The sequence below is a fragment of the Simochromis diagramma genome, unplaced genomic scaffold, assembly GCF_900408965.1.
Source record: "Simochromis diagramma unplaced genomic scaffold, fSimDia1.1 OVJJ01000672.1, whole genome shotgun sequence".
In the NCBI taxonomy this organism is placed as follows: domain Eukaryota; kingdom Metazoa; phylum Chordata; class Actinopteri; order Cichliformes; family Cichlidae; genus Simochromis; species Simochromis diagramma.
The window spans coordinates 330,963-342,707 of NW_024387215.1; the positions used below are offsets into that span (position 1 = coordinate 330,963).

Here is an 11,745-nt window from a genome sequence, read left to right on the forward strand (position 1 = left end):
TTAACATAATAAAATATAAAGAAACATGTAACTGAGTATTTGCCTTAATTTGCAGAATGTTTGATTTGCTGGCAACAAAACGCTTACACAAACAAACCCAGGATAGTGAGTGAAACAATGTTACTTGACAAATAGCAAATCATAGCAAATACATAGAAACAGAATAATGTGTACAATGTGCAAAAAAAAAGGCAAACACATATGGGACAAATGGAGAGCATTACAACTGCTCCTCCACTTTGTCACACCCCAAAGGTCAGCAAAACAAGTCAGAAAACATTAAAAGAGGCTTCCTTATCAAGAGCATCCCAGCACACACATCCCAACTGTACCTCCATAGTTTACACCTTTTTCATTGCAAACTGCTCCTTTATCTCACCATGTCAGAGGTCAACTGAAACCATGTCCAACTGAACCTCCAAAGGTTTTTCCACCTTTTTTTCTTTACATCCACTCTTTTATCTCCACATCTCAGAGGTCAACTGAAACCAGTCCCACCTATATAAAAACACCCTAATCAGACACACTGTATTTTTCCTCACTACTACACAACAGCCCTCGTGAGCACAACACTTTGTTCAGCAGGACGGTCAGCAAAGCTAACAGTGTTCTCTCTCTTTTTTTTTTTTTAACATGGACTTCATATATGGTAAGTAAAACAATATTATTATTATTATTGTATTTTTACATTTATATCATAGCATATCATAGGATATTCAATCTGTTTTCTTTTCTAAAACAAAAGCCTGATTTTTAGGAGCTTGTCACAACGGGACAGCATACGTATCACACACACAAGGTCTGTGTTTCTTCTTCTTCCTTTTTTTTTTTTTAAATAGTCACCCGCTCACACAAAACAGTTTATTTCTACTATGTCTCATTGTTTTAGAAACAATCTTACCTGTTTCTCATATAGTAACTTTTAAAATGTATGTTTCTGTCTCATTCTAGAGGATCACAGGCCTGTATAGGTCAAACTACACCTCTAAAAAACACAAGGTATATACAGTGTTACACACGTTTTAAATATGTTTTGTTTAAACCGTGTAGTAACTGTGCTTTTCCCCCGGGCACAGGGTCAATAAGCTGTCCAGAAAAACCTACAGAAGCGGGGGCGATAAGACCAAAACTTACGTTAGGTATGTATACAAGTCTCAGTATACATGTCAACCAATTTAAAGGAAAAAAGTTTAAATAATTACAAATGTTCTAATACACCAGGCCTGGGACAGAATACAGTGCGTGTCGAGAACCGGGACCATCTGGAATAACACAGACCAAAGTGTGAGTATAGTCATAAATAAATCAAAAGACCCAAGCATAACAGTTTTTGAAATGATACAGTGTGTGTGTGTGTGTGTGTGTGTTTGTATATGCATATATATTTATAATGTTTTTAACACACGTCTATCTCCACAGCAATCACACAACCCCTTCCCATGAGGTGGACCATGAAGACCCCTTGATGCTTTTGGAATATTTACGTGATATTCAACTCCCAGAACAACAACAAGAAAAACCACAAGCTTTGTGCAACAGAGGAGACTCAGAGCCATTCTTCATCACCAGCCCGTACATACCCCCGAGTGAGTGCCTGCCTTGTGATTTCAGCGATGTTTTTGAGTACAGTCTATCAGATTTCAATATAGTTGACATACCCATCACGCCAGAATGTCTCAGAAACAACAGTGATTCAGACATAGGTTTTGAAGAAGGCTGCATAACAGACTCTCAAATATCACAGGCATACGACGCATACTTAAATGCTGCAAGCACCTCTACTTCTGAACAGAGTCACTCTGCTTCAAAAAACGATATACTATCTTTGATTGATGCTCGCCAAAATCAACAAGCAGTACAGAGGGACCTGCAAGAAATAGCAGCTAAAGTCAACCAACAACAAGAAGCAGCACAGGGGGACTTGCAAGAAATAGCAGGTGCTCTAACTGGTATCACCCAGGCAATACACAATACCTGGGGTTTATTAGATCTCATTAGTAGCAGATTTTCAAATCGCTGAGTTTTAAAAATCCACACCATGAACCCACTCCGTAAATTATTCAAACACAATTTTGGTACCTCCACTCGAGCTAAATGGTTTGACTTTGAGGCTTTTGACCAATGGGCTGCGCAAATAATAAACAAATGCGAAATTTTGCATGCAAGACTTAGTAGTGTCGCTGTAGCAGACAGTCTTGTGTCTAACGCACGTCCTTGCCCAATTCCTTCTGAACCTGATGCTGTTTATATTGATGCTGCTGATCATGCAATCGATTCACATCCGGATTTGCCTGTTGCCACGTCTGCTGCTGCTGCAGGGACTGTTGTTACTCAGGCTACTGCTGACTGTCTTATTACTGAGGCTTCTGTCACATCTGATCGGGGGTGTGCACCTAGCGTACATGCGTATCTGGGTGCTGCTGCAGCTGCTGCTGACGCATCACCACACAACCCCTCAAACAATGGAAATTCCTTAAGTGTTAACCATTCACAAAGAGGTGCTGCAGTAGTCGAGCCCATTGTTCAGTTTGGGTCTGGCAGTCAACTTAGCATTAGAGAGATACCTAATTTCAACGCCCGAGACTTGAGTGAGCGCCTTGATTTTAGGGATATAAGTCTTGATGATCCAGAACAAGTGCCAGAAAGAGTTAGAAGATGCTTAGCCAATGTGATAGAGCTGTGGCTGGATCTCAGCAGGGCTGTGTTCTAAATGTGGTCCTGCGAGGGCCCTCGTTGGCTTCTGATGTTCAAGCTGACCCTGATCTGTTTCTCGACGAAATAGCTCAAGTTATGCAAAGTAATGACGAATCTATCGGTGATGATGAATCAGTTTATTGTCACAGTTGCGCAAAACAGTAGCGGTGGTGCTCGCTTAAAACTGGCAAACATCCCTTATGATGAGATTCTCTCAAAGAAGGGTAAACATTTGTACACACCAAACAACACACACAATTTGTGCTTCTCCCTTTGCATAGCACATTCATTAAACCCAACATCCCCTGAGCATGAAAAACTTGCTACTGCTAAACAGTTAAATGCTCAAGTAGGTCTATGCACTACCGCCAGTGTCATTCTCAGATGTCGGCAAATTTGAAACACCTAAACATTAAGATAGTAATCTATCTATCACGCAGCAGGGCGTAAACGTCTGCATAGTTGTTTTTTTTTCGCACATGAGCCAAACCCAAACACTGTAATGATGTACCTGCACAATGAACATTATCACCTGATTGAAAAGCCATCAGGTTTTCTCGGGGCATCCTATGTGTGTAATTTCTGTTACAACACATAGGAAGCACGGCTCTATCACAGCTGTAAATATAGATGCAACATATGTTTCACACTCTGTCACCACCACAGCGGTCCCACCGTGAAATGCAGTGACTGTAACCACATCTGCAAATCACAACACTGTTACCAACAACACAAATTACCAGAAATAAAACACAACATGGTCCCATGTGACAATATGAAGCATTGCATGAGTTGTGGTGTCACATATAAAGAATCAAAGAAATCACCACACAGATGTGTCCAGCCTAAATGTGAGCACTGACGCGAGCCTAAATTAGCCGGGGACCCTGAGCATCAGTGTTTCATACAGCCTGTTGAACAACAGAACCCTTGTGATGAATATATTTTATATGATTTTGAGACACGGTATCACAACGGCAGACATGAGGCCAACTTTGTGTGTGTCTGATCTCAAGGGTAACAAGTTCACATATAATACATTAAAATGTGTGGAGGCGTTTGTGCAGCATTACAGACGCCCGAGGTTTTGTGGGTATACATTCATAGCACATAATGCATCTGGCTTTGATAACTAAATACTTCTGGAGTACTTTGTCAAGCAGGGCATAACACCTACCGTCACAATGAGAGGGAGGCGTGTGATTTTGATGCATGACAGGGACTATGACCAGCAGTGGATTGATTCGTTCAGCTTTTTGCCCATGGGTCTTGCCAAAATACCCTCTGCTTTAGGTTTTCATGACCTGCAGAAGGGCCATTTCCCACACAGATTCAACACGAGGGATAATGAGTATTATGTTGGTCCGTACCCAGCCCCATCCTTCTATGGCTATGAGCGCATGTCTGAAAGTGGTAAGGTAAGTCAGGTAAGTTTCATGGAATGGTACCAGACCGCCTCACAGAACCCCTTTGATTTTCAGGCTGAACTCAGACGCTGCTCTGTTAGCGATGTTGATGTCTTGCGTAAAGCATGCACCATATATCGTGACACTCTACTGGGTTGTACACAAGTTGATCCATTCACGTATACCACCCTGGCTGCATTCAGTATGGGTGTGTATAAAACACTGTTTCTGCCTAGAGACGCGCTTGCTCTCACGTATGATGGTGCATACGTTGAGCAGAATAAGACTTTTTCAAACGTCTCTATTGAATGGCTGTCCCACACTACCAACACAGTGATAAAACATGCTCTCAGAGGAGGCGAACAGAGGGTTGGGCCGTATTTTGTGGACGGCTTTGACCCCACAAGTAACACGGCTTGTGAATTTGCAGGATGTTTTCACCATGGCTGTGTTAAATGCTACCCCGAGAGTGAAGCTAATCCTGTCAGCAAAGCATCCTATGGACTGCTGCATCGTATGTTTTGTGACAAAGTGGATGTACCGAGATCACAACACAGTTGAGCGTTGAATGTCGTGATGTGGGAATGCGAATGGGCTGCCTTGAAGCAGACAGACCCTGAGGTTGCGGTTTTCATGCACACATACAGAAAGCCGGAATGTCTGAATCCCCGAGATGCGGTCGCACAAATACTCTAAAACTGTACCACAAGGTTGCATGTGATGAAAAAATATTTTACTACGACTTCACCAGTCTCTATCCCACAGTGCAATCTAAAAAAGATTATCCTGTAGGACACCCTCAAATCATTTACACCAACTTTGACAGGCTAGAAAATTATTTCAGTTTTGTTAAATGCACAGTACTGCCTCCAAGAGGTCTTTTTCACACAGTCCTTCCCTACAGGTGCCACGGTAAACTGATGTTTCCGCTCTGCAGCATGTGCGCTGAAGACCAGAACCAGCACACAGCATGCGGGAACAGTGGGTCTCATTTGAGCTTGAAAAAGCTGTTGAGAAAGGATACTGGATTGTTTCTATTGATGAGGTGCGGCACTTCCCCAACAAGACTGACACATTGTTTAAAGACTATGTGAAAGCTTTTCTAAAACTTAAACAGGAGGCCTCAAGGTATCCAGAACATGTGAAAACACTTGACGAACAGCAAAAAGTTCAGCTAATGTTCAGCGACCAGTACGACGTGCCGCAGTTTTGTTTCATCTCTGATGACGTAGCCATGGTGAAGTGGCGCCACGCTGATGGTAGAGCATCCTGCATGAAGAACGTTAATGTCCTTGTGGGGGCCATGAAGACTTCAAGACACGCCAGACTCATGCTGTATGATTTGTTAGATAACTTGCAGCAGCGTGTGTTTGTATTGTGATACAGACAGCGTCATTTTCACAGCACGCCCTGGCGACTGAATGACTGGGGGGGGATCTCACCAGCGAATTAGACTCTGGAAAGGGAGGTGTGGAGGATCACATAATATAATTTGTTTCCAGTGGGCCAAAATGCTATGCGTATCACACATCGCTGGGCAAGACCCAGGTCAACTGTAAAGGTGTAACACTGAACGCACTAAACTCCAAAGTTGTCACCCACAAATCCTTGAAAGGTTTAGTCCACAAGTTGTAGCCAATCAGACGCACGCTTAGTGGCTGTGTCTGATTATATCAAACGTGATAAAAAGAAGCTTCATTTGAAGAATGAAACCGTTGTGAAGAAGCTTAAGGTTGTCTACAACAAGTGCCGTGTGCTCCCAGACTATACTACACAACCTTATGGATTTTAAATTAGATCATGGGTTTGATGCCAGGTTGCAGCACCTGTTCAGCATGGTGGTCAGCAGTCCCAGTAACTGCGGCAACAATTTTTTTTTATTATTTTTTTTTTATTTTTATTTTTTTGTCAAAAATGTCATTGAAAATGCTTCCAGGATTATTTCACACAGCACTGATAACATTGTGTGTATATATACCAACCAGCTACTTAAGATAAGAGCCATAAACTTTGTTAACGGTATACCCGAATCTCTGGCTGATGACACCCTTCTGCCTACAGACAAGAACAATTTGTTAATTATAGACAATGTAATGAACAATGCTGCTAACAATTTAGAAGTACAAAATGTGTTCACAAAGTATGTGCATCATAGGAATTTGAGTTGTGTATATATCTGGTTCAGAATTTGTTTATTCAAGGAATATCCAGAACTATTTCCTTGAACACTAACTACCTAATACTGTTTAACAATCCTAGAGATAAATATCAAATCATGCTTTTAGGTAGACAAATGTTTCCTGGTAATACTAAATATTTTAGAGAAGCGTTTAATGATGCCACACCCACAACATACGGGTATATTTTAATAGACTATAAAGCCAATACCCCAGACTATTTAAGACTCAGAACAAAAAACGGTGAAGAGGTGAAAGGAATCTGTCTCTGTTGGAGTTGATATACAAGTCTCCACCGGCTCTACGCAGAGTTATTATTAGCAATGCAAACTTGGATTTCATCAATGCATCGTGTGAGATAGCCTTAAACGTATTGCAAGGTAACATTCCACTGACCAATCAGCAGTACAAACAGCTAAAAAAGAAAAAAATCTCTAATCAGACTGATTGCTGACAAAAAGATAAAAACTTTGAAAAAGAGAAAGACAATCAACCAATCTGGAGGGTTTTTACTACCCTTATTAGGGGCTGCAATCCCTTTTATAACCAGTCTGATAGCAAACAGGTGAAAATGGAACATGTGCAAAAGATGTTTTTGGTTCCTCAACATCAGCTGGACTTCTTGAAGCAACCGCAACAGTACACAGGCAACATCAGACAGCAGGCTCAGAATGACTTGGACAAGGAGATGCTTCATGTGTTACATGAATCAGACATAGATGTGTATGAGAAAGCTAAAAAATATGGCGATATTCTCCAAAGATACCTAACACTTGTGAGACAAGGGGCCCGTTAAAAGAGTGTATTGTCTTTATCACTACCGGAACAGTTTAACACAGATGTGCAAGTCCCTCCTGCGGACACCCCTCCTGTTTATGGTGATGTTGGGGTGAAGGATTTTATTGCAGAGGATGTTTTGACACACATACCAAAAAGGAGTAGGAGGAATGAAGAACACATTCTATCAGCTCTGAACCATTCGCCGGACTTGATTTCTTACAATGAGAAAGGCGAAATTGTTGTTGATAAACGCACCATCCCGGGTTTGCACATTTATGACCTGATTAAAGCCGTCACAACCACACACAGATCTATAGGCTGGACAGAGTTTTTAAAGGCTGTTTCAGATTTAAACATACCGTTATCAGCATACATAAGACCATTGCCTTGTATAAAGAAGGTCACACACTGATTGACCCTTGTCAGTCCCACTGCGTGATAGTACATTTAAAGAAAAAATAAAGAATAAAAAAAAATTAATTAAAGGGTGGTCCTGTTGAGTGGTTGGATTTTTGAATTCAGACTATCCATCTTATCACAGCTGTAATGTTTTTTTTTTTTTTCTGCCAAAAATATTGAGTGATTGTTGTTTTTCTACTGTAATTTGTTTTCACTAACTGCTGCGGCTAGATTGTTTTCTTTTATTACAGGTTAATGTTTGTTTTCTTTTATCAATGTTAAATATATTTTTTTCTGTTATTATTAATGCATGTTTGATTTCTTTATTACTCTTGAAGCATGTATGATGTGACTGTATAATATATGCGACAATTTTTGATAATAAATACCATTGACTCGATTAAATCATGCTCTCATATTGTCTTTTATTATAGCCACTAGTACATATCAGTATCCACGTTGCGCGCACACATAATCGCTGCATACTGCCACAGGTTCTATGTTGTTGACAAAGCGACACACCATAGCATCGTTACAAGTTAAATTAGTAGAATACATGAGAAGCATATGTGAATAAGATACACCATTTTGTATATGAAATAAAAAAAATAAATAAATAAAAAAAATACACAATGTTGACCGCATGTGATGGAGAAGTCGTTCTGCACTTTCCTGAATATAAAATAGTGGAACAGTTTTTTTAGAAGAAACATCTTTATCGCTGGGGGAAAACTGTCTAGTGAGTTTCCAAAACTATCAAAAAATAACTGCGTCTGTCTCTCGAAATATAAACAGCAAGCCAGTGTTCCCCGGGCATTGTAGAATGAGTGTTTACAATAGCCATAGCCTGGAGTCTTTGAAGCTGTGCAATGGGTAGCTGATCGCATGGCTAACACGCCTAGAAAATGTGTTTTTATTGATAATCCTGCCCATCACGGCTGATAGTTGTATAGTTTTTATAGTGTTCATGACAGTGTTTGTTGTCTCAATAGTAATCCAAGAGCATCTGTCTCATGTTAGCTATTTCAATGACTGAATCAAATACGGAATAGCACAAGATGTTCATTGTGCGGGGTAGTGGGTTTCTGAAATGGGTTTCAAGCCTCACGTTCCCAGTTTTAATTAACGATACATTGCCTGAATGTCCTTTGTCAGCTTCCAGATTGAAACAGAATAAAGTTTACCCGCTACCAAAGTCGTCACCAGTTATGGCAAGTGGTCTGTCCTTTTAAATGTCTTCCAGCGGTTTGTATCAGCTGATAGAATTCTCTGGTATACTGTTTTCTCTGGAAATTTGGCTGGAACAGTTTAGCAGGATAAGCCTGACCATCAGCATATAAAGAAATTAATTCTATATCACAGATTTTGAAATTAAATGGATTACAGGTGAGGCTGCCTGTGTAAGCTTCGTTATCAATGAATGCAATGATGACAAATTTAGGTATAAATAAATTGTCATTAGTTATCATTCTTGCCCCAGCAGGTATGGAGAAAGTCTTTAAAGATACTCTGTCTATAGTGTATTTTGCATTTGCATGATGCAATGCCTTGCTGTGTGCAAGTCTGACGCTTGGTGAGACGCTTATGATGACAAATTTAGGTATAAATATGCCTTGCGTCAGACTTGTGTCTTGGTGAGACGCTTACTTTTTTGACAAACAGACTGGCTGAGACAATTTTAAATCTGTGCGCATTGTCATCCACTGTCATGAGAGCAAATTCGTCTTTAGAGCGCACAAATTTCAGCGACAGGTCGATTCCATTAAGTAATAGTTTTTCTTGAAAAAACAGGTCTGCATGTACAGGCGATATAAATTCAACAATGCTGCTATTCGCTGTATATCTGCCTCTGGTCACCAGGCCCTGGTTGTCCCCTTCTATAGATGTCTCATTCATGTGCGATGCTGTATCCTTACAGAATAACCCGGTGCTAAACTGTGTGTCTAAAGTGTCCTTATTATAATTGATAAGACATTCTATCACACCTCTGTATGGATACGTGTTGGATGATTGGCTAATGAGTCTGTCTCCCAAATTAACATCGACTTGTGAGAACATCCAGGATAATTAACAAATCCTACATTTGCGTCCCTAGTCAAGTTTGTGCCATCGGCGTTTGTGATTCTTACACGCGTATAGATATATGTGTCGTTTAGATCCAGGTAATCTTCTCCAGACGATGAGATGTAAAACTCGATCGGGCCTCCGTCAGTGATTGCAGACACTGGAGGTATTTCAATAAACATACTTTTCTCAATGCTAGTCTGTGTGTATGGAACGGTAAACAGGTCCAGCTCTGTTTTTACACATTCTCCAGACTGGCTGTGTAACAGCGCCATTTAGAATATGTCAAACGCTGTAGTTTTTGAACGACTGGCTCTGGGTCTTTTTCACTCCGCGCAATGGTTTTGCTGGGTCTCCTGGCGGGTTTTGTGGTTTTACACTTGTTAGACATAGTGTGTCCTGTGGGTGGGGTCTTTGAAGTATTGGGCGTATACACATACACTCCGTTACCATCCTGCTTAGTGGTTGCGGGTTTGGTTATGTTGGATACGACATCAGACACTATGCCTGACGCGGCAGTTTTTAGGTGGGGTTTGACTATACTGACTCCTTTTTTAAACAGCGGTACTGCAAATCTAAACAAGCTGCGGAACAAGCCTCCCAGTCCAGCCCCATACTGCGTGCTGGTAACGATATACCCTCCAAGCTCTCCCCCAGCCTGATTCAGATAATACCGTACATATTTTGCTTCATCTGTGTTGTAGACAACCAACCTTTCTTTTTTAAAAATGCTGTCTTATCGGACAGAAGTGTAGCTTGACAAGCACCTTACCGTATAAAAAGGGTATGTGTTGATTCTGGTCGTCTTTCAAATCAATTTCTATGTCGTCAATTAATGTCTTTGACACGGGTGAGTAGTGTGGGCTGTCAAATTGCAAAATGGCTACGCGCCATAGTCTGTGATATTTATAGCCCTTAATAGTCGCGCATGGGCATCACCCACAAGTTGGTAATCAGTGATATCTGCATAAATAAACATGTTGTATTTTCCGCCATATATGTCTGCAGGATGTGGGGCGTATGTGTTTTTATAATGAAGTACAAACGGTTCTTCTGTTTTGAATCCTAGGATTTCTGCCAGTCTCCCTCTAAATGTGAGAACACTGCCTTTAGGCCCCATAACACTGACATAGTTACTAACTGGGCTGTATTGTGTTTTAATGTCACTGCACTGTGCTGAATGAATGACTGCAGAGCTGTGTCGTCTGGTTAATCATGCATCGATGATGTCTTTTTCTGGAATCCATGAATTAAAGCTTGCAGGCCATCCTAAACATTTTACTAGAGCCATCTTTTTCCGGGCCACTTTTTTTCTAGCCAATATGCTTTCAATATTTTGTTTTTATCAACAATCACGCGTTGTATTTCAGGCTCATAAAACGTACCTCTTTGTTGAGAAATGTTTGATGTTATCAGAATACTTTATTGATCCCGATAACTTCAAACATTTCTCAACAACGAGGTCGCTTTATCGCTTCATTAGCTGTTTAAAGGTTGTATTATAAAACTCTTTACCTTCATCTGTTTGTAGTTTCATAGGGATCCTTCCCTCAGTAAGTATATCCTCAAAAGCGACTGATACAGCAGTCCCTGTCTTGTTTGTGAGGCATCTAACCCATGCATATTTTGAGAATACATCTATACATGTTAGCAGGTATCTAACATTATCAATATCTGCCATATATTTAGACATATCAACCAGATCGGCTTGAAACTGTTTGTCGATCCCATTGACCAATACGCTATTTCTGGGAAAGTGGATCCTAACTGGTTTATGGAGTGTGTAAGTGTCATCTCGTTCTAAATAATGTTTGACCTGAGATAATGAGGGTTTTACCCCTGTTGCCTCACAGGCAGCTATACGTTAGTGATGGGTCGGTCGCGAACGAAATGGCTCTTAGAGCCGGGTCTTTGACGTGAATGACGCAAGCCGGCTCCTTATCGCGAGGCGTGGGTTTTTTTTTTTGTTTTTGTTTTTTTGTTTTCTTTCTCTCACCCTCTCTCTCGCACTTTTTTTCGCTTCACTCAGCATGCGAGCCTTGTGCTTTACGCTGGGAAGAGGGGGGAGGGGCGGTAGTTACACTCAGTAGCACAGGAACAGAGCCAGAGGGAGAGACAGAGAAAGAGAGCCAGGGACAACAACGTCACATTAGAAAGGATTCAGAAAGTTAGTCATGCAGGTCCATATGACAGAGAAGATGCATGTTCTTTTTGTTTTCACATTA

The 11,745-nt window shown here is 40.8% G+C and overlaps 1 protein-coding gene across 1 annotated transcript; it reads left to right on the forward strand.

Moving 5' to 3' along the window:
- The first annotated feature begins 843 nt into the window (after positions 1-843).
- LOC120746519 lies at positions 844-2,372 on the forward strand. The gene is made up of 4 exons (XM_040051948.1): positions 844-999; positions 1,077-1,139; positions 1,222-1,284; positions 1,420-2,372. Exons 1-4 carry the CDS (start codon positions 932-934, stop codon positions 2,018-2,020), a joined length of 795 nt encoding a protein of 264 aa, XP_039907882.1. The 5' UTR covers positions 844-931; the 3' UTR covers positions 2,021-2,372.
- The last annotated feature ends 9,373 nt before the right edge of the window (positions 2,373-11,745 follow it).